The 27,224-nt window shown below is 28.1% G+C and overlaps 1 protein-coding gene across 1 annotated transcript in view; it reads left to right on the top strand.

Annotated features, from left to right (window-relative positions):
• Positions 1 to 5,773: 5,773 nt before the first annotated feature.
• LOC119608869 overlaps positions 5,774 to 27,224 on the top strand; it is a 107,730-nt gene continuing 86,279 nt past the window's right edge. Inside the window, 3 exon segments of the mRNA XM_037963427.1 lie at positions 5,774 to 6,058; positions 15,162 to 16,531; positions 16,598 to 16,850. Of these exon segments, the coding sequence (XP_037819355.1) occupies positions 15,202 to 16,531; positions 16,598 to 16,850 (1,583 nt within the window). The 5' untranslated portion in view covers positions 5,774 to 6,058; positions 15,162 to 15,201.

Here is a 27,224-nt window from a genome sequence, read left to right as displayed (position 1 = left end):
TTACGAAACTACAAATAGTTAAGTAAAAATTTTGTCAAAATGTCAAAGGAATTTTTATAGAAATAAAAAAATTCTACCAGAAAATAAAAATTTTCAAAAATTTTTTGCCAATGTAAGTTAAGTAGAGCTTAAGAATTGCAAAATCCTTAAAATGTTTGATTTTATACAGCAAAACCAACTTTATGTTAAAAAGGATATATGAACAACTTAGCTAAAAGAGCCAGGATAAAGCTGAAATTTGTATTATTTATAAAAGGTGCTATAATACGAATTGTTATAAAGACATTTTAGCAAAACTTGTTAACAAAACCCGAATTATTATGAAAAATTTCGGTAAAAAATGAGATTTTTTAGAAAAATTGTTGCACAAATTCTTAAACAAAACCTATAACATCCAATTGTCTACAAAATTTACATTTTTTAAACAAAATATTATTTTCTTCAAAAAAGGATATATGCACAACTTTTTTATAACAGTAAATAGAAAGCTGAAATTTGGTATATAAGTAAAGGATGCTAAAACACAAATTGTAGTAAATAAATTTTAACAAAATTCATAACCAAAGCAGAATTATAAATATAATTCAAAGGAACAATTTTGAAAAAAAGTAATTTGGCTCATAATAACTAACAATAAACATATTTCGCAGTCCTTTTGAAGACTTTTTTATATTAAAGACGACTTTGTTTAAATTGTTCTAGTAATAGTTCTTAGAAACAAGCTGTTGCCTTTCAATTAAGATTTAATTCAAGTTTGATGCCTTTATTTGAAAAACAACAATTGTTGCTTTAAAAAAATAAACACGAGACAACTGCCACATATTTTTTTTTTTAATAATTTTATTGTCAAAAAAAATCTTTTCATTCATACATTTCTTTCTAAATTGTCTAATAAAACTACTAAAAATTAAACCTTTTTATAAAACAGCACAATTTATATTAAATCGATTTGAAATGCATTTTAAACTACTGACCACTTGGCTGTGCCATCTTCGGCCAACAAAAGCCAACATATTAAATTATTTGACACATGTCACATAATTTCTGTAATACTAAAAGGTGCAGACCAGCCAAACGTTATTAAGAAATCAAACAAAGATGACTAAAACCTACAAATTAGAGCGCAGTCAAAGTAAAACAAATAATCTAGACAAATTTGTGTTACAGAAACCCCTACACATTACAGCATCTGTTTAAATATTTGCTAAAACTATAGCTGCAACAAAACAAAAACAATATTATCTCTGTGTCCAGGTTCCTTAAGATTTGTTTTGGTCTTAAGGTTGTAAAGCCAAAAAGATCTGATTGTAGCTTGTATTTTTACGCATATTTAGCTACTGTAGTGACACCTTGCTAAACTAAACTGCTAAAAACAACAATAAAATCGTATCAAACCAGCCAAACATATAAAGCGAGATTTGTTGTTTTTAGTTTAATTTTTTTTTTGGGTAAAAAAATCTGTAACATCTGCCTTAAACCTTAAAGATTTTTGTCATTTGTTTCAAAAAAAAACAAACTTATTGATTTTGCCAAAACAAGACAAATTTATCTATATGTCCCTTTCTTAAGCAAAAAAAAAAACTTCTACTCTCTTAACTAAAGGTGATCAAACACGTGGTTTGTTGTTTTTGCTTTTGCCTTTAACTTAACCACCAACCGTGTAGTGAGTACATTTTGCTTCCTTTGGCCATTATCCTGTTTTTGTCTTTGGCAGTTTTAGTTAAGCAGGAAGATGTTGTCAACAATTGTAACAATAAGAGCATTATTGTTTTAAAGAGCGGCTACTAATGAGTTCTTAAAGAAATGAGAGATTTCTAGCAAACGAGAAAATGCAATGATAAATGACACTCTCAAAGGAAAAATTACTCTCACTAGTTGACACTTTCACTGGGTATGAAAACAAGATAACAGTCAAGAAGAGCAATAATTGAACGAAAGCGCCATCTAAAGTAAAATATCAGAAGTTGAATAAAAAAAGGAAAACAGGAAATGAAATAAACAGGAAACAGCAAAAACTAAAAGAAACAGTACTAGTAACAGAGCAATCAAAGCAGGCTAACTAACTAACTAACTAACTAACTAACTAACTAACTAACTAACTAACTAACTAACTAACTAACTAACTAACTAACTAACTAACTAACTACTAACTAACTAACTAACTAACTAACTAACTAACTAACTACTAACTAACTAACTAACTAACTAACTAACTAACTAACTAACTAACTAACTAACTAACTAACTAACTAACTAACTAACTACTAACTAACTAACTAACTAACTAACTAACTAACTAACTAACTAACTAACTAACTAACTAACTAACTAACTAACTAACTAACTAACTAACTAACTAACTAACTAACTAACTAACTAACTAACTAACTAACTAACTAACTAACTAACTAACTAACTAACTAACTAACTAACTAACTAACTAACTAACTAACTAACTAACTAACTAACTAACTAACTAACTAACTAACTAACTAACTAACTAACTAACTAACTAACTAACTAACTACTAACTAACTAACTAACTAACTAACTAACTAACTAACTAACTAACTAACTAACTAACTAACTAACTAACTAACTAACTAACTAACTAACTAACTAACTAACTAACTAACTAACTAACTAACTAACTACTAACTAACTAACTAACTAACTAACTAACTAACTAACTAACTAACTAACTAACTAACTAACTAACTAACTAACTAACTAACTAACTAACTAACTAACTAACTAACTAACTAACTAACTAACTAACTAACTAACTAACTAACTAACTAACTAACTAACTAACTAACTAACTAACTAACTAACTAACTAACTAACTAACTAACTAACTAACTAACTAACTAACTAACTAACTAACTAACTAACTAACTAACTAACTAACTAACTAACTAACTAACTAACTACTAACTAAATCACTAACTATCTTACTAACTGGGCAATAGTATGGATTACAATCTAGTTATTGGTCTTGTTTCAAGATTTTATAGTCTATATAGTGAGAGTTCTAGTATACTTTACTGTATGGACAATGGTACAGTCTACAGTTAGGGCTATATCCAGTCTGGACTCTAGCCTATTTTATAGTCTCGATTATAATCTGAACTATAGTCCATAGTCGGAAATATAGTTCCGATTTCACTATAGTCTACAGTCTGGACTGTAGTATATAGTATAGATTACAGTCTACAGTCTGAACTATAGTCTTTAATCTTGACTGTAGTCTATAGTTTGAACTATTGTCTAAATTATAGTCTACAGTTTGGACTCCAGCCTATAGTCTGAGCAATAGTCTGAACAATAGTGCGACTTGACTATAGTCTGGACTGTAGTTTATAGTATAGATTACAGTCTACAGTCTGAACTATAACAATAGTCTTAACAGTAGAGCATTCAACAGTATGGATTATATTCCATTCTAATAGTATGGACTCTGGTCTAGTTTATAGTCTATAGTATAATCTAATTTATAGTCTGAACTATACTAAGCTGTAGTATATAGTCTGGACTTTAGTTTGGAGTGTATACTAGTCTATTGTCTGGAATATAGTGTAGCGTGTATATAATATATAAACTATAGTCTGGGCTACAATCTTTAGTCTGGACTATAGTATAGTGTAAACAATAGTCGAGTCTATACTATGAAATAAAATCGAGTTTATATTTTATTCTGAAGTCTACACTATAGTGTAGTCAGGACCATAGTCTATTTTAGCTGGACTATAATCTAGTCTGCAGGATAGACTGTTAGACTGTGAATTACTTATTAATCTAGTCTATAGTCTAGTCTATAAGTCTAGTCTATAGTCTAGTCTATAGTCTAGTCTATAGTCTAGTCTATAGTCTAGTCTATAGTCTAGTCTATGTCTAGTCTATAGTCCTAGTCTATAGTCTAGTCTATAGTCTAGTCTATAGTCTAGTCCTATAGTCTAGTCCTATAGTCCTAGTCTCCTGAGTCTAGTCTATAGTCCTAGTCCTATAGTCTAAGTCTAATAGTCTATTCTATAGTCTATCTAGTCTAGTCTATAGTCTAGTCTATAGTCTAGTCCTATAGTCTAGTCTATAGTCTAGTCTATAGTCTAGTCTATAGTCCTAGTCTATATCTAGTCCTATAGTCTAGTCTATCGTCTAGTCCTATAGTTAGGTCCATAAGTCCCTAGTCTATTAGTCTAGTCTAGTCTATAGTCTAGTCTATAGTCTAGTCTATAGTCTAGTCTATAGTCTAGTCTATAGTCTAGTCTATAGTCTAGTCTATAGTCTAGTCTATAGTCTAGTCTATAGTCTAGTCTATAGTCTAGTCTATAGTCTAGTCTATAGTCTAGTCTATAGTCTAGTCTATAGTCTAGTCTATAGTCTAGTCTATAGTCTAGTCTATAGTCTAGTCTATAGTCTAGTCTATAGTCTAGTCTATAGTCTAGTCTATAGTCTAGTCTATAGTCTAGTCTATAGTCTAGTCTATAGTCTAGTCTATAGTCTAGTCTATAGTCTAGTCTATAGTCTAGTCTATAGTCTAGTCTATAGTCTAGTCTATAGTCTAGTCTAGTCTAGTCTATAGTCTAGTCTATAGTCTAGTCTATAGTCTAGTCTATAGTCTAGTCTATAGTCTAGTCTATAGTCTAGTCTATAGTCTAGTCTATAGTCTAGTCTATAGTCTAGTCTATAGTCTAGTCTATAGTCTAGTCTATAGTCTAGTCTATAGTCTATCTATAGTCTAGTCTATAGTCTAGTCTATAGTCTAGTCTATAGTCTAGTCCTATAGTCTAGTCTATAGTCCGAGCTAAGTCTAGCTATAGCTAGTCTATAGTCTAGTCTATAGTCTAGTCCTATAGTCTAGTCTATAGTCAGTCTATAGTCTAGTCTATAGCTAGTCTATAGTCTAGTCTATAGTCTAGTCTATAAGTCTAGCTAGAGTCTAAGTCCTATAGTCTAGTCTATTAGTCTAGTCTATAGTCAGTCTATAGTCTAAGTCTATAGCTAGTCTATAGTCTAGTCTAGAGTCTAGTCTATAGTCCTAGTCTATAGTCTAGTTATAGTCTAGTCTATAGTCTAGTCTATAGTCTAGTCTATAGTCAGTCTATAGTTTAGTCTATAGTCTAGTCTATAGTCTAGTCTATAGTCTAGTCTATAGTCTAGTCTATAGTCTAGTCTATAGTCTAGTCTATAGTCTAGTCCTATAGTCTAGTCTATAGTCTAGTCTATAGTCTATTCAATAGTCTATTCCTGATTAGCTTGCCTTAATATTTAGTTTCTGTCAACTTTGTTAGACAGTACTTTAAAAGAATTTATTTTGATTTTTTGCCAAGATTTTAACTTCATGATTTATTGAAGTTTCAAACCCCAACAAAGCGACCTCTAGGGTCATTAAGTAGCACTTAGCTCAAGTTTTTACATTATTTCACAATCTTTTAAAAACTCTCAGGTTAGTAAAATAAATCTCAGCAAGTAAGGATTTTTTATTAAATCTCAGAGTACAAAAGAAGTGAGTTCTTCTTAACGCTCTTTGTGTATGAAAAACGGTAAAGTGTTTACTGTTTTTAACTCTCAATAACAAAAACTAACTGTTCGCCTAAATGGGGTGTTTTTACAAAGAAGACACGAAGACAATAGCTAACGATCACTAACGAAGAAATATGCAACCGGTTGTTTTTGTAGTAGAGAGAGTGTGAGCAAAAAGTAGGAACAGGCGCAAAAATTCTTGATTTACAAGTTAAGATAAAACCAAAACATTCGTGTTTCTACACTCGTACGTGAAGGATCTACGCAAAGGTTTTGTGGCCTTAAATTTTATAATAAAAAAAGTGATAAAATTAAAAATTTTTTGCACATGAGTTAATGTGTGCTATAGAAAAAGACTTGTTAAATTTTCGTTTTGTTTTATGTTTTTCTTTAAGTTTTTTTTGTTAAAAAAAAGTATTAAGTTTGTTTGATAAAATTTAAAGAAATTAGTTTAAAATGTTTTTAAGTCTTTAGAAAGTTTATAAGCAGCAAAAGTTGGACAAAATTTCGTTAATTTAAGAAACATTTGCTTAAGGTAAGTTGTGAAATTTTAATTATTTTATTTTTGTAATATTTTAAGTTTAATTATTGTTTGTGTTAAACGCCCTTTAAATAAATTTTATATAATTTAAGCGTGTGGAACATTCTTCTTAAACTCCTCCCCCTTTTACTTCCTTAATAGTAATAAAAAATTACCACTTCCTTTCCCTTTTTTTTAGTTATTACAATACCGCCTAAGAAAAACATTTTGTTTTCCTTTTGCTAATTTTCTCAACCAACCCATTTTTCTCATTCATCCTTTTAAAGGACGAGTATGCTTTCTTAACAACCTTGAAATTTTTGTTACTTTTTTCTATACAACCATCAAATGCTCTAAATTTAATTTTACTTAATTAATTCGAAAAAAAAACCTCCCCGAATTCTGAAACACTAAGACAGTCCCTTTGTCTAGGCTAATCTAGGCTGCAGCAAAAAAAAGGTACCCATAGCCAGATTGATAAATTTTGAGGGTAAGATTTCTGTTACTTTAGGGTGACGTTTATAGATTACATTGTATCCTTTTTTTGTTTCTTTTTTTCTTTTCTCAAAATTATTGTTCTTATTTAAGCCTTAGGCTTAAATGTTTTCACCCAGAAAAACAAAAATGTGATCTATATACGTTTTATGTTTTAAGAAAGACACGATCCCTTTTAAACACCTTGAACATTTTTCTTAGGAACTCATACAAAAAAACCCGCTCAATCAAAATCATAACTTTCCTTTGTTTAATTAATAAAAAAATATATATAAAAATATGATTATGATTATGTGGTTGTTCATAAGAAAGGGAAAAAAGGGATTAATTAGATTTGTGAAAACTTAAAGAAAATATCTACTTATATCACCAGAAAACCTAAGAAAACAATGTAAATCAATCATTTGTTAAGGAATTTTTATAAAACTAACAAAATTTTAACCAAAATCCCTTTAAAGGCAAAAAGTACTTTTTTTGGTACTTTTTTATAATTGGAAAAATTTTACGCAAATTAAGTTATATAAACATATCTGAACAAAAATAGCTCAAAAATCATAAAAATTTTGAAAAATTAAAAAAGTACTTTTCTGCTACTTTTTTAAAAAAACAGGGTAAAAGTTTTGAAATTTAGCAAACCCTCAGAAAACAGTGCAAATCAATCACATTTTAAACAATTTTTAAAAAACTAGCAAAATATCTAACAAATATCTCCTAAATTTGAAAAAGTACTTTTTTGGTACTTTTTTAAAAATGTCCAAATTTAAAATTTTAGTAAATTTCAACTTATTTTCCAAGAAAACATAAGTAACAGTGCATTTTAAACAATTTTTATAAAACTACCAACATTTCTAACAAAAATCCCCTAAAATTCATAAAGTACTTTTTTGGTACTTTTTCTAAATATCGAAACTTTTTAGATTTGCAAATATTTCCTTATAATACAACAAAACTTAAGAAACCGGTGTAAATCTATCGTATATTAAGCAATTTTCATAAAACTATCAAAATTTCTAATAAAGATCTCTTAAATATCAAAAAGGTACTTTTTGGTAGTTTTTCAAAATGTGTAAAAACTTTGTAATTTAGTAAATATCTACTTCTATGTCAATAAAAACTAAGTAAACAGCGCCAATTATTCATATTCTAAGCAATTTTTATAAAACTACCAAAATTTCTAACAAAAATCCCTTAAATTTAAAAAGTACTTTTTTGGTACATTTTCTAAATATCGAAAACTTTTTAGATTCGGCAAATATCTTCTTATAACACAACAATACTTAGAAAACCGGTGTAAATCTATCGTATATTAAGCAATTTTCATAAAACTATCAAAATTTCTAACAAAAATCCCTTAAATTTCCAAATAGTACTTTTTTGGTACTTTTTTAAAATGAGTAAAAATTCTGTAATTTAGTTAAGATCCACTTATAATCCATGAAAATCTAAGTAAACGGTATAAAACAATGATATTCTTAGTAATTTTCATAAAACTAACAAATTTTGTAACAAAAATTCCCTAAAATTCAAAAAAGTACTTTTTTGATACATTTTTAAATTGTTAAATATTTCAATATTATACCTAAGTTTTACTTAAAATTTGTAAACTCAAACATATATTAAACAACTTTTTTAAATTTTACACACTTTATAGTACAAAATCCCTAGAATACATCCAAAAAGTACTTTTTAGGTACTTTTTGCAAATTGTGGGAAATATGAAAAATTAATTAACAGTATTACTTAAATTAAGTAATTTAAACTTAAATTTAAACACTTTTCATAACATTTGCCACATGTCTAAGTAAAAATCCCTTTAGAAGCAAAAAGTACCTTTTTGATACTTTTTTAGATTATGAACATTTTCCCAAAATTGGCTATCTAAGCATGAGTTTTACTTAAATTTTGTAAATTTAGATATAAATTTAAACATTTTTAAACATTTTGCCACATTTTTTGTTACAAAAATCCCTTAAAAATCAAAAGGTACTACTTTTGGTACTTTTTTTAAAGAAAAGAAAACTTTTCAATTGAGCATCAGTTTTAGATAAATTGTGTAATTTTTAAGTAAAATTTTTATAAAATTTGCCATATTTCTTAGTAAAAATCCCTTTAAAACTAAAAGTACCTTTTTGGTACTTTTTTAAATTATGGAAAATTTCCCAAAATTGCTCATTTAAGCAATAGTTTTACATAAATTTCGTAAATTCAAACATTAATTTAACAACTTTTGCTAAAATTTCTAGTACAAAATCCCTTAAAAATCAAAAAGTACTTTTTTGGTACTTTTTTAAGCTATGGAAAATTGTTAATTAAGCTTGATTTATGACAAAATGTTTTAACAAAATTAAGGGTATAGATCAGATAGCATAGTTTTATGCGAGTTTGGATATGAAAAGTGTAGGAAAACGAAAAGTACTTTTTCGAAATTTTGGCACTTTTTGGGAATTTTTGTTTTTTTACTTTTTTCGTAAAATTTTAAACAAATAGAAATAATCTATTAAGTTTAATTAAAATCTGTTAGAAATTTGTGGAATTTTGTGGTGCTTTTCGGTTACAAATACAAACAAAAAGTAATTTTTGAACATTTTGGTACTTTTTGAAAATTTTGTTTTTTTTTACTTTTTTTTTGAAGAATTTTAGCTAAATAGAGGAAATCTAAAAGTTTTTGGTACCTTTGATTACTTTTGGGTACATTTCAGGTACCTTTCGGGTACTTTTGTGGAACAAAAAAACTAAAAGTAATTTTTGAAAATTTTGGTATTTTTTGGAAATTTTGGATTTTCTTTACTTTTTGTGTAGAATTTTAAACAAATAGAGGGAATCTAAAACTTTTTGTTGCCTTAGGTAACTTTCGGGTACTTTCCTGGTACAAAAAAAAACGAAAAATTCTTTTTGAAAATTTTGGTACTTTTTGGAAATTTTTTGTTTTTGTTTCATTTTAAAATAGAATTTAAGACAAATGGGAAGAATCTATAAATATTTTTTTGCAAAAATTAAATTTTATATTTTCTCTTAGTGTATTTGTTATTATTTTAAAGCATCTTCTTTTCCACATAAGTAAATACTTTAAGACTGTGTGATTTTAAGGCAATTTGTATTGGATTGTTTTTTTTTTTTTTTTTTGCAAAAACCAGACTTTCAATAAAACTTCCCCAAAAAAAGTGTTCAACACCAACCACCAGTAACCATTAAGGCACTTATTCATTCACTGTCTCACTGGTCAAGCAGACAAATTCGTAAGGCATAAAATTAAATGAATTTCAATACAAATACATACCTCTAAATAGCCGCGTAAACAAAACCAAACTAATAATGTCCAGAGATATCAAAGAAAGAAACTTTAAAGAATTTTGGAAGAAAAATTTCATGTGTGTATTGCTAATATATGTATAACAAAAGAACGCAGACGTACGACCTTTTTTTGCAAAGAATAAAAACTATATGATTGAAATCTTTAAGAAAGAAAAAAACTGGTTTAAATATTTTATAATTTTGCAAAGAGGGAAAAAATCCGCAAAAAACTAAAAGGATCTTCATTTAACAGTCTAAGAGTTGAAAGAAAAACTTTTACAATATGAGACCAAAACTGGATTTATTTGTTTTAAACAATGTCTCTTAGGTCTTTTTATCTAAAATTTGCTAAAAATTATTAGCAATAGCTGGGGTTTTTTTGTGCAAATTTGAAATGTTGTCTTATATTAGTGCCCAAAAAATCTGTCTAGAAATTAGTAAATTTTGTTGCTTTACAGGTTTTGCCTAACTGGCAAAGCCTTTTTTAAGGGTGGCAGGGAATTTGCTCAAATTTTCTGCTTAAGAAATCTAAATATAAAGAGCAATTTGTAAGAATAAAAAAGGACAAAATTATAAGAAAAAAATTTTAAAGTTTTCACTTTTATTGAAAGTTTTCTAACATTGTTATTAAAAGTTTGTTCATCGAGATTTTTTCGTAAAACAAAGACAACACCTTAACAGTTCTTTATATAACAAAATATCTCAATTTGCTTTAAAATTACTCAAGTTATGTGTAATTAAAATTGGAAAAAATTTTAAAATTTTTGAAAATTTTCACTTTTATTAAAAGTTTTATAACTTTAAGAATTTAATCCTAATTTCTTTGATTTCCAAAGACAATGGAGACAACACCTTAACCCATATATAGGTGGAAAAATATTTAATTTTACTTTAAGATATTCTGAGAAATTTTAGTTAAAATTTTAGAAAAAAATTAATTTTTTTTTAAATGTTCACTTTTATTGAAAGCTTTTTAACTTTGTTATAAGACAAAGAAAGCTTTTTAACTTAATAATTTGAACTTAAATTTCTGTGATTTCCACAGATAATGAAGACAACACCTTAACTCATATACAACTGGAAGAATCATTCACTTTGCTTTAAGAATCCGCAAAAAATTTTAGTTTCTATTCTAGAGAAATAAGTCATACTTTTCAAAATTTTCACTTTTGTTAAAAGCTTTATAACTTTGCAATAAAACAAGGAATTAGTAAGATATTCCACCACCGCAAAGACAACACCTTATTTCTTATATAATTCTAAAAATATCCCATTTTTCTTTAATATTATCTAAGATATCTGATTTAAAATTTTCCCAAAAATTAAATTTTTTGAAGTTTTTTTTATAGAATTAGCTTGATAAAGTTTTAATAAAAGTTCTATAACTTTGTTAAATGCAATTCAGTTCCTTTAATTTCCTCAGGCTATAAAGCTAACACCTTAGTAGATTTATAATTGTAAAAATATATCACTTTATTTAAAGATTATCAAAGATATCGGACTTTGAATTTCATAAAAATATAAAATTTTTTAAATTTTCTTCTTTTACTAAAAGCTTTCTAAGTTCCTAACAAAACCTGGGTTTATTCTTTTTTTCTTAAAGAATTTACTATGCATTAATTGTTTTCTTTTAGAATTTTGTAAAACACCTTTTTTGGCTCTTAAATCCCGTCCTTAGTTTCTTTATCTTTCTTTCAATTTATTGAAAATTTTTTGTTATTCCCTTAGTGACATTTTCTTAATACCTCTATTGTCAATGATACCATTTCTTTTGTTTCTTTATAAAAGAAAACTATTAACAATCTATAAAAAATCTTTTGCCAAAAAGCGGCTTCTTTGTTCCTCTTTATATTTATAATTCTATTCATATTTTTTTCTTTTAAATCTTAAATTTTTGCAATTTGGTTTTCTATTTCCTAGCAAAAATCTTCAAAGTAACCTTAACTATTCTAGAAGAAATAACTTCAGACACCTACAGTTTTAGCAATTGTTTTAACCTTGCTATTGTCTTACACAATAAAAAAACACCCCCTCTCTCTCTCTAGAAGTCTTATATTTCCTCATTACTAACTCTAGCCTAAGTAATTTTTGCAATTTACAGCTGCAGTTTTTATAAAAACAAAAATTATGAAAATTTATTAAATTATATTCTGTCTAGTCTTGTTCTTGTACTCAAAACCCGCATAATATTTTTAGTCAAGGTGCGTGTGTAATTTGTCTGCTAGACAAGTTTTTAATCCTTATTTGCATAGTGTGGTATCTTATATACCTTAGCTAGCAGACAAGTAATCTATCATTTGGGAGTGCAATGTAATAGTTTTAACTGTAAATCATTGATCATTAAATAGTGCTTATAGATATCAAAGCAGCTGTAGTTGGAAGAAAGATTTTAGTAGGAAGATAAGGAGAGGAAGGAAATGTGAAGAAATCAAATAGAATAAAAAGGATTTTCTTCATAGGAAATGAATCCTCAAAAGTTTACGTTCACTAAAAAGAAAGTTTGCGATCAATCAAAGTTTTTTTTTTTCAAAATATTACACTTCAAGGACTCACCTTTTACGATGCAAACTATGATCCTCATACGATTTATGTAACCAAAGTTCTTGGGCTTTGAAAGAAGCAACTTAGAATAAAATTTTGAAAAATGAGAAATTTCTTTACTTAAGAAGAGACTTAGTTAGTTAGTTAGTTTGTTAGTTAGTTAGTTAGTTAGTAGTTAGTAGTTAGTTAGTTAGTAAGTTAGTTAGTAGTTAGTTAGTTAGTTAGTTAGTTAGTAGTTAGTTAGTTAGTTAGTTAGTTAGTTAGTTAGTTAGTTAGTTAGTTAGTTAGGTAGTTAGTTAGTTAGTTAGTTAGTTAGTTAGTTAGTTAGTTAGTAGTTAGTTAGTTAGTTAGTTAGTTAGTTAGTTAGTTAGTTAGTTAGTTAGTTAGTTAGTTAGTTAGTTAGTTAGTTAGTTAGTTAGTTAGTTAGTTAGTTAGTTAGTTAGTTAGTTAGTTAGTTAGTTAGTTAGTTAGTTAGTTAGTTAGTTAGTTAGTTAGTTAGTTAGTTAGTTAGTTAGTTAGTTAGTTAGTTAGTTAGTTAGTTAGTTAGTTAGTTAGTTAGTTAGTTAGTTAGTTAGTTAGTTAGTTAGTTAGTTAGTTAGTTAGTTAGTTAGTTAGTTAGTTAGTTAGTTAGTTAGTTAGTTAGTTAGTTAGTTAGTTAGTTAGTTAGTTAGTTAGTTAGTTAGTTAGTTAGTTAGTTAGTTAGTTAGTTAGTTAGTTAGTAGTTAGTTAGTTAGTTAGTTAGTTAGTTAGTTAGTTAGTTAGTTAGTTAGTTAGTTAGTTAGTAGTTAGTTAGTAGTTAGTTAGTTAGTTAGTTAGTTAGTTAGTTAGTTAGTAGTTAGTTAGTTAGTTAGTTAGTTAGTTAGTAGTTAGTTAGTAGTTAGTTAGTTAGTTAGTTAGTTAGTTAGTTAGTTAGTTAGTTAGTTAGTTAGTTAGTAGTTAGTTAGTTAGTTAGTTAGTTAGTTAGTTAGTTAGTTAGTTAGTTAGTTAGTTAGTTAGTTAGTTAGTTAGTTAGTTAGTTAGTTAGTTAGTAGTTAGTTAGTTAGTTAGTTAGTTAGTTAGTAGTTAGTTAGTTAGTTAGTTAGTTAGTTAGTAGTTAGTTAGTAGTTAGTTAGTTAGTTAGTTAGTTAGTTAGTTAGTTAGTTAGTAGTTAGTTAGTTAGTTAGTTAGTTAGTTAGTAGTTAGTTAGTTAGTCACTACCTTACTTAGTTATTGCCTTTATTATTTCATTTAAAATTGAAATTAAATTGTCATGCTATTTACAACTTTATCTTGATCTAGAAGAAACCTTGGAAGCATAAATCAAATATTTTATTATAATTATGATAAAAATTACTTCATTTTAAGAAACCTAAAAAGGGTTTTTATTTTATTATAATAAATGTTAAATGCTAAAACGCACAGTTTATAAAAAATAAAAACGTTTAAAACATAAATGCACATGCTTAGTAGGGACAATGTCAAGGACCCTCTTAATAAGCACCGTTTAAGTACTTTGTATAAAAAAAGCATGCAAAAATGTATGAAAATATCCTTTTTTATATTGTGCCTTATTGCAGCAGCAATTAAACAGGAACAACAATTGAGTCTTGTTCAAAAGGATCTGCTAAACAATGTATTACATTGGACAAACAAATAAATGGTTTTGTAGTTTAATGGTTTATTTAGGGTAAGAATAAGTAGGGTTTATTAATAAAATTATAAGTAAGAAATTAAGAAGAAAAGAGAACAAGTTAAAATGTTGTTCCTCTAGAAATTTCTATAAAAAATAATAACTTAAGATTCTATACAATTGTAAACCACTTAATTCCATTCAAATTTAGTTGAATACTCTGCGTTTATTATTGGGATTTTGCAGGGATGGTATCAGGACATTTGTACCACTTGTAGCCCATTTCGATATTTTTATAATATTATTGTATATTTGTGGGGAACTAAACATGATGATTATGAATTTAGCTCATATTTTCTCTCAGTGTTTTAGAGGTAAATAGTTTAATTAGCCAAGACACACACCAACGACAAGTAACTGTTAAAATAAACTCAACTCTAGTTTAATTCACCTTTGTTGAGCAAGTAAAATAACCTCTTTTTATAGCCAACTTCACCATGTTCAACTCCACTACAGTTGAGAACAAATTCACCTTGAAAGATTGCTAAAGGCACCTCCTTTAAATCCATCTCTCAAAGCTAAAGAACTCACCTTTTTGCAAGCCACCACTTTTAGCTAAAATCTACACCTCTAAGAGTTGAAAAGCAGGATAATGGTGGTCCTTCCGAACACTAGTAAATTCACCTTTAGATAAACCACCACTTTTAGCCAATACTCGCACCTTTGGTCCTTCTGCTTAAGGTCCTTCTGACCCTACTTAACTCACCTCTTTACAAACTACCACATTTAGCAAATACTAACTTCTTTAAAGGTTGTAAAGGAGCTGCAAAGCAGGATGTTTGCGGTCCTTCTGAACGCTAGTGAATTAAATTTTATTTGAAACACCACTTTTAGCTAATAGTCACACTTTTCAGGTTTATGGAGCATCATGCATGTGGTCCTTCAGACCTCTCTTTTCTTTACAAATCATCTCTTATAACATATACTAACATTTTAAAGGCTGTAAAGAAGAATGTATAAGGTCTTTCTGATCCTTCTAAACTTTTCTCTTTATGTGATTTTAGTAAATACTCACAGCTTTAAGCGTTGGAGGGCAGGATGTTTCTGTTTGTCCTTGAAACTGTCAGATTTATATTGATCCTTATTTTAACCACCTTTTTTCTATCCTTTCTATCCTTACAGCTCTTACAGCAACCCTCCTTCCCAGCTACCAGCAATCTTAATGCTTAAGTGGACCAAACAACAACAACAAAATCTTCAACTCTTTCAAACTCTTTCGCAACCGTCCTCCAATACTCAAAACTCTCGTAATTCTACAAATTTCCCACAATCCTCTACTTTAAAATCTTCTATCGACGCCTCCAGCAAACCTCGCCAAACACGTTACACTACCAGCTCTGACCATCCATCCCACGTTCAAAAAATGCCCACCATGACTCATACCTTAGAAAGACGTATACACCGCCGTTCTTTAGACAATCTTTTAGATTCTCCTTTGGAAGAACGTCGTAGATCACGCCATTCTTTGACGGGTAATCATAATAAGGAGAATTTTGGTGTACACTTTATGCGCAACTCTTTTGGCAATACTAGTCTAACGGCTCTGCATGATCTCAGTAATGGCAAGAGTCCTAGAAGGTCTCAAGAACAAGCTACACCCCCTACTCCTTTAACCTTAAACATTAAGAGGTTTAATACAGCCGCGGTAACTACTATGGAAATGACTCCTACGGGAAATAATAATGCTGGGGGGGAAATGACACCTAGATTTTCGGATGACTTTGCCGAGGAAGATGATGTGACGCCCTTGTCGAGATTGAAATTTAGAAACAAATTGAAAGAGGATTCTTTGTCTTCCTCCAGAATGGGAGATGTTACTTTGGATAGAATGTTGGATGCCATTATAGAAAGTGCCCGTAAAGAGGTGAAACCCAAGTGTCTGCATAAGCGCATTGAAGAGAATAACCAACAAGAGAATCCAGCTAATGAGGAGAGCATACATGAAATGGAAGTAAGAACGCCGCAGCATTTGAAGAGGCAGAGAGTAGTGAGAAGAAAAAATCCCAAGAACACGGTGAAAAAGAACAAAAAAGAGAAGCCCAAAGAAGAAACCAAAACCTTAAACAAAACTCTAGAGGAAATGGAAGTAAAAAAGGATAACCGAGAAAACGAAATGATAGGCTTAACTCTACCCAATGGCATACCCAGTCCTGAGACCCCTTTATTTAAGAATTCTCAAACACAAAAAGCTTTATTAAATATGGAAACTCCACCCCAACACCTGACCTTTGAGGTGGAAAATGATATACAAAGATGTAGTACACCAACTCTAGAAGAGCTACCCTCCATAAAGAGATGTTTAAGTTTCTCCTGTAACAGTGAGGAAGAGGATGATTATCAACACTTGCATAAAAGAAGCTCAGTGGCCTCTAGCATAGCCAGTTCGACACAAGAGCAATTAAGTGGTAGTTCTTCTTCATTGACAGCAAATACCGTAAAGGGTTCTCTTGACGTGGCCATTTATAAAGAACAGGAATCCTTAAATGTACATGGTGAGTTCCAAATTTAGTTAAAGTTTCCGAACAACCAATTAATAGCCTCTTTTCTTTCTTTTTCAGTCATTCGCTGTCGTGATTTACAGCGCAGCAACGGTTCTTCCAATCTCAATGCTTATGTCAAGGTGGCTTTGATACAAAAGAATCAAACTGAACATCAAGGTTTTCAACGCACCGCTGTACATCGTCATTCTAGTCGTCCCTATTTTGATCATTGCTTCAAATTCGATCTGTCCGATTTATCTCAAGCTTTAGAGGATTTAGATGAAGATGATCGTTTACAAATGGCCGTTTGGCATCGTGATAGACAACTTAAGTGAGTATGATCGTAGCTATTCTTTGCAAAACAACAAAATTACACACTCTCTAAGGGCCAGCAAACCAAATATATCGACCTATTAAGCAACCATTTAACTCTCAGTCTATAAAAGCAACAACTAACCCACAAAAATTTATGTTTAAAATAAAATTTTGAAAAAACCAAAAAAAAATCGATTGTTTTTTGTAACAAAATTTAAGGGTCCAAACTCACTCTTTATCATATTTTCGAGAAAAACCTTTACATCAGGGGAACATTTTTGAAAAAAATCTATATTTATGGAAAATGTTTGCGAAATTTTTGATTAAAAGAAAACTTTAAAAAAATTATGGACTATGGAAAACATTATATGAAATAATGTGGACAAGGTTTTAGCATGGATCATAGCAAGACTATAAACTATACTCTAGACTAGACTATAGACTCACCTATAGACTTAACTATAGACTACACTCTAGACTACACTATCAACTATAGACTAGACTCTAGACTACACTATCAACTATAGACTAAACTATAGACTGGACTATTAACTAGACTATTGACTAGACTATAGACTAGACTGTAGACTATAATATAAACTAGACTATAGACTAGACTATAGACTGGACTATAGACTAGACTATAGACTGGACTATAGACTAGACTATAGACTAGATAATAGACTAGATTATAGACCAGACTATAGACCAGAATGTAGACTATACTATAGACTAGTCTATAGACTATACTATAGACTAGTCTATAGACTAGACTATAGACTAAACTAGAGACTAAACTATAGACTAGACTATAGACTAGATTATAGACTAGACTATAGACTGGACTATACACTAGATTATAGACTGGATCATAGACTAGACTATAGACTAGACTATAGACTAGACTATAGACTAGACTATAGACTAGACTATAGACTAGACTATAGACTAGACTATAGACTAGACTATAGACTAGACTATAGACTAGACTATAGACTAGACTATAGACTATGGACTAGACTAGTATAGACTAGACTATAGACTAGACTATAGACTAGACATAGACTAGAATAGACCTACTAGACTGACTATAGAACTAGACTATAGACTAGACTATAGAGCTAGACTATAGACTTAGACTATAGACTAGACTATAGACTAGACTATAGACTAGACTATAGACTAGACATAGGACTCGAACTATAGACTAGACTATAGACTAGACCTATAGACTAGACTATAGACTAGACTATAGACTAGACTATAGATAGGACTATAGACTCAGACGATAGACTAGACTATAGACTAGACTATACTAGACTATAGACTATAGGGACTAGACTATTGACTAGACCTATAGGGACTAGACTATAGACTTAGATCTATAGACTCGATATCGCATAGACTATAGACAGACTATAGGACTAGACTATAGAATAGATATAGACTAGACTATAGACTAGACTAATAGACTAGACTAGAGACTAGACTTAGACTAGACTATGGACTAGATATAGACTAGATATAGACTAGACTATAGACTAGACTATAGACTAGACTATAGACTAGACTATAGACTAGACTATAGACTAGACTATAGACTAGACTATAGACTAGACTATAGACTAGACTATAGACTAGACTATAGACTAGACTATAGACTAGACTATAGACTAGACTATAGACTAGACTATAGACTAGACTATAGACTAGACTATAGACTAGACTATAGACTAGACTATAGACTAGACTATAGACTAGACTATAGACTAGACATATGACTAGACTATAGACTAGACTATAGACTAGACTATAGACTAGACTAGACTAGACTATAGACTAGACTATAGACTAGACTATAGACTAGACTATAGACTAGACTATAGACTAGACTATAGACTAGACTATAGACTAGACTATAGACTAGACTATAGACTAGACTATAGACTAGACTATAGACTAGACTATAGACTAGACTATAGACTAGACTATAGACTAGACTATAGACTAGACTATAGACTAGACTATAGACTAGACTATAGACTAGACTATAGACTAGACTATAGACTAGACTATAGACTAGACTATAGACTAGACTATAGACTAGACTATAGACTAGACTATAGACTAGACTATAGACTAGACTATAGACTAGACTATAGACTAGACTATAGACTAGACTATAGACTAGACTATAGACTAGACTATAGACTAGACTATAGACTAGACTATAGACTAGACTATAGACTAGACTATAGACTAGACTATAGACTAGACTATAGACTAGACTATAACTAGACTATAGACTAGACTATAGACTAGACTATAGACTAGACTATAGACTAGACTATAGACTAGACTATAGAATAGACTATAGACTAGACTATAGACTAGACTATAGACTAGACTATAGACTAGACTATAGACTAGACTATAGACTAGACTATAGACTAGACTATAGACTAGACTATAGACTAGACTATAGACTAGACTATAGACTAGACTATAGACTAGACTATAAGACTAGACTATAGACTAGACTATAGACTAGACTATAGACTAGACTATAGACTAGACTATAGACTAGACTATAGACTAGACTATAGACTAGACTATAGACTAGACTATAGACTAGACTATAGACTAGACTATAGACTAGACTATAGACTAGACTATAGACTAGACTATAGACTAGACTATAGACTAGACTATAGACTAGACTATAGACTAGACTATAGACTAGACTATAGACTAGACTATAGACTAGACTATAGACTAGACTATAGACTAGACTATAGACTAGACTATAGACTAGACTATAGACTAGACTATAGACTAGACTATAGACTAGACTATAGACTAGACTATAGACTAGACTATAGACTAGACTATAGACTAGACTATAGACTAGACTATAGACTAGACTATAGACTAGACTATAGACTAGACTATAGACTAGTCTATAGACTGGACTATAGACTAGACTATAGACTAGACTAAAGACTAGACTATATACTAGTCTATAGGCTAGACTTTATACTAGACTATAGACTAGACTATAGACTAGACCACATATAACTAGTCCGTTTACTACACTATAGACTAGACTATAGACTAGACTATAAACTAGTCTATAGACTATACTATAGGCTAGACTATAGACTAGAATAAAGATCTTACTATAGACTAGACTATGAACTAGATTTTAAACTAGACTTTTGTCTGGACCACTTAAATTATTCCTTCATGTTCCCTTCTCTTTCGCTGTTTTCTTCAATTATGCCTATTATAATTAATTTTTAGGCTTCCTCTACTTTTGTTAAAACTAAAAACATTAATTTTTTATTTTAATTAATTAATTTATGTTTACAGTCTAATGTCTCATTAAGCTTTTATGCACATTTTTGGTTCATCCTCTGTGCTTTTTGTGTCCTCTCTGTCTGTCTCATTATGTTTGCCATTTTAGACACTTAAAATTTGTTGTTCTTTTCAATTTAACCTCACTTTTAATATAATATTGTTATTGTCATGTTACTGTCGCTGTCATTGTTATTAAGGTTTCAATATTTAATTATTTTCATTTACTCTCTCTGCTTTTTAATGTTTTCAGCTCATAAACTTTCCCTCTCTCTTTCTCCGCCATATTTTATCTTCCTTCCGTTCAACATTGACTACCGGTTTTAAATTTCTTTTAGAAGATTTTTTTCTATTCTACTGCTCCGCATTTCCATTTTAAAGTGGGAAAGAGTAGTTCTGAAGTGAGGTCATTTATATTTGAGTATACTGAAGTTTTGACGTATTTAAAACTCGCCTGTTTTTCTTTACATATCTATTTCAAACAAAGGACCAACGTCACTTTTGCTGTTTGAGGGGATTGTTTTTTTTTTAGTTTTTATTCGAGATTTTTTGTTTAGTTAATACATTTTTTCGACTTACAATGCTTTACTAAAATAGAAAACTAATAAAAATAAAATATTATAACTAGTGTATTCACTCTGGAGAGTGTTAAGTGTGATACTCTCTTCGTACATCTGCGCTTTAGGGTTTTAACTTTCAACTTTAGTTCCACATGTTGTTATATTCTAAATTCCCTTATAAATAAATTGTATATGATTTTCAAGCTAATAAAAAATTGTTGACCTAAAAGCTTTCGTTGTAATTTGGTGTCAGGCCACTCGCACAACAAAAAGACACAAGAAGAAAGCTTTCAAATATGTGTCAAATTTGTTAATGAGTTTGAAGCTAAAATTAGCATATAATAAACGTGACAATTTTCAAAAATAAAATAATATTGTATGTTAAAATACAGAAAGCTTTTATTTAAAATAAAAAAAATGTATTTAAAAAGTTTTGTGGAATAAATTATTTGAAAAGAGGAAGCTTTGCTAAATTTTTATACAGGAACTACTTTTACATAGATAGATTTTTATAAAAAAATGTAAAAAATTTTAAAAATGAATCTTTTTAAAAAGCTAAAATAAATAATTGACCAAACTAAAGCTTGCTTGAGCCAATAAAATTTCCTCTACAAAAGGGCAAAAAGCTTTAGTAAACAAATTTTAATAGACAAACTTCTTTTGAGAAGCTTCCACAAATAATAAAAAGAAAGAAAAACAAATTTTGACTTCATGCAGCTTTTTGCGAAAGAGCTTATTTAAAAAGCTTTTATTAAGTATTTTTTAGAAAAAGCTTTTTATATCAAATTTAATTTTAAAATATTTGTTAAGCCATTTTTAAGACTTGTATTATAAAATACTTTGCTTGAGAATGCTTAATCCAAAAAGTTTTAAAAAAGCTTAATGTGAGAATACATTTAAAAAAATCTTTAAAAAAAAGCTTTAATTATAAACCTTACAATTTAATTATAAAGTTCATATGAAAAAAAATTTAATATGAAGCTTTTACTAAAGAGCTTTAGTAGAAAGCTTATTAAAAAAACTTTAGTACAAAGCTTTTACAACAAAAACTGTAGTAAAAAAATTTATAAAAAAGGTTTTACAAAAAAGTTCTAAGAAAATAAGAATTTTTAAAAAGCTTTACCGAAGATGTTTTATAAAAAATTTCACTAGAAAAGCTTCCAAAAAAAATTTAATTTAGAAAATTATTCAAATAAAATTATTGTAGAAAAGCTTTCCAAAAAAGTTTAATTCAAAATGCTTTAAATTAAAAGATAAAAAAGCTTTAACGGAAAGTTTTTATAAAAAGCTTCAGTAGAAAAGTTTTTGAAAAAATTTGGTTTAAAAATCATTAAAATAAAATTTTTGAAGAAAGATTTCCAAAAAAGTTTAATTAAAAAGGCTTTAGTACAAAAGCTTTTATAAAAAGCTCAATTAAAAAGTTTCTACAAAATAACTTTTATAAAAAAGCCTTAACAGAAAAGATTTATTAAAAAACCGTTGGTAACCTTATAGTATAAAAGCTTTCGAAGAAAAAGGTTTTATAAAAACATTGCTTATAAAGCTTTTATAACAATTCTGTTTAAAGAAAACTTTGTTCCAGATTTCATAAAATTTTTTTTACAAAAAGCTTAAAAAAGCTTTCTTAAAAAGCTTTGTTTATGCTATTATAAAAAGTTTTTTTAAACTTTCATAAAAAGCTTTGTTTAAGATTTTATAACAAAAAACTTTGTTTAAGCTTTTATAAATATTTCACGAAAAGCAATCTTCATACTTTCTTTACTTAACTTTAAACTTTCATTTAAACCTTTATTCAAAAAGCTTTTATAAAAACATTGCTTAAAAAGCTTTTATAATAATTCTACTTAAAAAGATTTCATAACTTTGTTTAAAGATTCATTATAACTTTGTTTGAGCTTTCATTAAAAACTTTGTTTAAGCTTTCAAAAAAAGTTTTCTTAGACAGCATTGTTTTGAAAAGCTTACTTAGAAACTTTGTTCAAGATACCTTAAAACATTTTATTCAAAAAAAAAATATTTATTTAAGCATTCAAAAAAGGTTTTGTTAAAAAGCTTTCACAAAAAGTTTTGCTTAAGCTTTTATATAAAGTTTTGTGTAAGCTTATATAAAAAATTTTGTTTACACCTTCATAAAAAGCTTTGTTAAAGATTTCTCAAAAAATTTCCTAATACTTTCACTAAAAGTTTGGTAAAGATTTCATGAAAAGCTTTCATTAAAATCTTGATTTGTAAAGGATTTTATAAAACATAAACACCTTTTGAAAAAACTTTTCGGAATAAAGCTGTAATTGCAAATTATATTATTAAAGGATACAAAATGTTATATAAAAAGTAAAGCTTTTTAAATGTGTTTAGAAGCTTTTAAAGCTTTTAAAAACACGGAATTATAAAAAGCTTTTGTACAAAAATTAAGCAAAATTATAAGTCAAGTTTATTTTAAAATTAAATATTTTAATATGACATCTCTGACAAAGCTTTTATTAATAGTTTTGTTGAATAAAATAGCTTTTTGTTGAAGAGGACTTATAAAAGTCTTTTATTCAAAAACTCAGTATAAGTCTTCTTTTAAAAGGATTTAAAAGTTCTACTCTTTTCATTACAGTTTCTTTGACATAACGATGTTTTGTTGTACTTTACCAAACTATTGAAAAACTTTTCACTTAATAACTCCTGGGGGGAAACTTAAGTAAAATTTGTAATTTATTTGTGAAAAATTTAACTCATAATTAAGACATTAAAAGCTTAAAGCTTTTCTCTATAATATAAAACAATTGTTTACCATGTCTGTTTTGTTTTCTAACACTTAAATACTTTCTATTTCTTTGAAATTTTCCACTATAAACGCCATATATCTACTCCTCCACCACCTTTTCTAAAAGTGAGTCCTTCTTAGACTTAAACAACCCTTAAACATGAAATGTAAACAAAGCTGGACAAGCACATGGCTTGTTGACATAATGTTTATTATTATAAATTTGAAACAAAAAGAGAGGGAGAGAGATGAAGAGAGTGGGTGTAAAGGAAAAAAGCTTTTAAGAAAAAATACCGGTAAATAAAACAAAATAGAAAATACCAACACATGTATGGTATTGGAGAATAAAGGAATTTGTATGAGTGTCAGAGAGAGTAGTTCATTTAGAAAGCTTTTATTTAGAGAGAGCTTACATGCCACTTTTCTTGCGCATATAACCCTTAAAATTGTTGAAAAAACTATATATTTTGACTGGGCCCAATATGCTTTTCTTCCAATGTGCTTCAGCTCAGTTAGTTTTTTGAAGTGATTTTATTAACATTCTGGCTTAAAAATTGCAACGGAAATTTTTTGTTATAGTGAAAAGGATAAAAAAGGCAAAAAAATTAAAGCAAAGAAAAAAAATTTACTGTAAATTTACTTAAAGCTTAAAAGAAAATTTAAAAGAAAAATATATATACAAATAAAAAAATTGAAATGAAATTGAAATTTTTTTAAATAAAAATCATCAAAAAGTGAGAGTTTTTCTTCTAAAACATAACAAAAAAAAATATTCAACAAAATTGTAATTATGGAAAAAATTATATAATTTAATTTTTAAATAACTTTTACTAAAATTTTTGTTTAAAAAATGTGTTTAAAAATCAATAATAATATTAAATTGTTAACAAATTGATTCATTAAAAAAATGCAAAAATTATAACAAAAAATCTTGATACATAAAGAAAGTAAAAATTTGAAAACAAGAAGCAGCAGCAGCAACAAAAAACATGATGGAAAAATTTTACTGTGTATAAATTTTGTTTTTTTAAAAAATGAAACAGCAAGAACAAAAATTCTATAACACAAATTGTCTAGCAAAAACGTGGTGTATAAGAGTGAGTGTAAATGTGTGAGTGTGTATATGAGTAAAAACAAGGGTGACCCCAAATCTGAAAAGGAATATTTAGCAATAAGTCTAAAAGTTTTTATAAAAGTGATTAAAAGGATAGGAAATAAAAGAAAAAAATTACTTTTTTTGCTATTTAAGAAAAAATTTAAGAATTTAAAGAAAAATTCCATAAATTTAAGAAAAATTTGAAAAAACAGGGGGTGGTGATGATGACAAAAATAGATTGGTAAAAAGTACTTTTTCTACTACTATTATCAAACAATTTTGTTTTTGTTTTTTATAGCCATAACCCAAACTTCTTAGTCAGTTAGTTAGTTAGTTAGTTAGTTAGTTAGTTAGTTAGTTAGTTAGTTAGTTAGTTAGTAGTTAGTTAGTTAGTTAGTTAGTTAGTTAGTTAGTTAGTTAGTTAGTTAGTTAGTTAGTTAGTTAGTTAGTTAGTTAGTTAGTTAGTTAGTTAGGTTAGTTAGTTAGTTAGTTAGTTAGTTAGTTAGTTAGTTAGTTAGTTAGTTAGTTAGTTAGTTAGTTAGTAGTAGTTAGTTAGTTAGTTAGTTAGTTAGTTAGTTAGTTAGTTAGTTAGTAGTTAGTTAGTTAGTTAGTTAGTTAGTTAGTTAGTAGTTAGTTAGTTAGTTAGTTAGTTAGTTAGTTAGTTAGTTAGTTAGTTAGTTAGTTAGTTAGTTAGTTAGTTAGTTAGTTAGTTAGTTAGTTAGTTAGTTAGTTAGTTAGTTAGTTAGTAGTTAGTTAGTTAGTTAGTTAGTTAGTTAGTTAGTTAGTTAGTTAGTTAGTTAGTTAGTTAGTAGTTAGTTAGTTAGTTAGTTAGTTAGTTAGTTAGTTAGTTAGTTAGTTAGTTAGTTAGTTAGTTAGTTAGTAGTTAGTTAGTTAGTTAGTTAGTTAGTTAGTTAGTTAGTTAGTTAGTTAGTTAGTTAGTTAGTTAGTAGTTAGTAGTTAGTTAGTTAGTTAGTTAGTTAGTTAGTTAGTTAGTTAGTTAGTTAGTTAGTTAGTTAGTTAGTTAGTTAGTTAGTTAGTTAGTTAGTAGTTAGTTAGTTAGTAGTTAGTTAGTTAGTTAGTTAGTTAGTTAGTTAGTTAGTTAGTTAGTTAGTTAGTTAGTTAGTTAGTTAGTTAGTTAGTTAGTTAGTTAGTTAGTTAGTTAGTTAGTTAGTTAGTTAGTTAGTTAGTTAGTTAGTTAGTTAGTTAGTTAGTTAGTTAGTTAGTTAGTTAGTTAGTTAGTTAGTAGTTAGTTAGTTAGTTAGTAGTTAGTTAGTTAGTTAGTTAGTTAGTTAGTTAGTTAGTTAGTTAGTTAGTTAGTTAGTTAGTTAGTTAGTTAGTTAGTTAGTTAGTTAGTTAGTTAGTAGTAGTTAGTTAGTTAGTTAGTTAGTAGTTAGTTAGTTAGTTAGTTAGTTAGTAGTAGTTAGTTAGTTAGTTAGTTAGTTAGTAGTTAGTTAGTTAGTTAGTTAGTTAGTTAGTTAGTTAGTTAGTTAGTTAGTTAGTTAGTTAGTTAGGGTTAGTTAGTTAGTTAGTTAGTTAGTTAGTTAGTTAGTTAGTTAGTTAGTTAGTTAGTTAGTTAGTTAGTTAGTTAGTTAGTTAGTTAGTTAGTTAGTTAGTTAGTAGTTAGTTAGTTAGTTAGTAGTTAGTTAGTTAGTTAGTTAGTTAGTTGTTAGTTAGTTAGTTAGTTAGTTAGTTAGTTAGTTAGTTAGTTAGTTAGTTAGTTAGTTAGTTAGTTAGTTAGTTAGTTAGTTAGTTAGTTAGTTAGTTAGTTAGTTAGTTAGTTAGTTAGTTAGTTAGTTAGTAGTAGTTAGTTAGTTAGTAGTTAGTTAGTTAGTTAGTTAGTTAGTTAGTTAGTTAGTTAGTTAGTTAGTTAGTTAGTTAGTTAGTTAGTTAGTTAGTTAGTAGTAGTTAGTTAGTTAGTTAGTTAGTTAGTTAGTTAGTTAGTTAGTTAGTTAGTTAGTTAGTTAGTAGTTAGTTAGTTAGTTAGTTAGTAGTTAGTTAGTTAGTTAGTTAGTTAGTTAGTTAGTTAGTAGTTAGTTAGTTAGTTAGTTAGTTAGTTAGTTAGTTAGTTAGTTAGTTAGTTAGTTAGTTAGTTAGTTAGTTAGTTAGTTAGTTAGTTAGTTAGTTAGTTAGTTAGTTAGTTAGTTAGTTAGTTAGTTAGTTAGTTAGTTAGTTAGTTAGTTAGTTAGTTAGTTAGTTAGTTAGTTAGTTAGTTAGTTAGTTAGTTAGTTAGTTAGTTAGTTAGTTAGTTAGTTAGTTAGTAGTTAGTTAGTTAGTTAGTTAGTTAGTTAGTTAGTTAGTTAGTTAGTTAGTTAGTTAGTTAGTTAGTAGTTAGTTAGTTAGTTAGTTAGTTAGTTAGTTAGTTAGTTAGTTAGTTAGTTAGTTAGTTAGTTAGTTAGTTAGTTAGTAGTTAGTTAGTTAGTTAGTTAGTTAGTTAGTTAGTTAGTTAGTTAGTTAGTTAGTTAGTTAGTTAGTAGTTAGTTAGTTAGTTAGTTAGTTAGTTAGTTAGTTAGTTAGTTAGTTAGTTAGTTAGTTAGTTAGTTAGTTAGTTAGTTAGTTAGTTAGTTAGTTAGTTAGTTAGTTAGTTAGTTAGTTAGTTAGTTAGTTAGTTAGTTAGTTAGTTAGTTA

This window comes from Lucilia sericata, unplaced genomic scaffold (genome assembly GCF_015586225.1).
Source record: "Lucilia sericata isolate MDLA Ls3-8-SP2 unplaced genomic scaffold, ASM1558622v1 Contig000893F_arrow, whole genome shotgun sequence".
Classification (NCBI taxonomy): domain Eukaryota; kingdom Metazoa; phylum Arthropoda; class Insecta; order Diptera; family Calliphoridae; genus Lucilia; species Lucilia sericata.
This window is presented reverse-complemented; position numbering and strand designations above follow the sequence as displayed.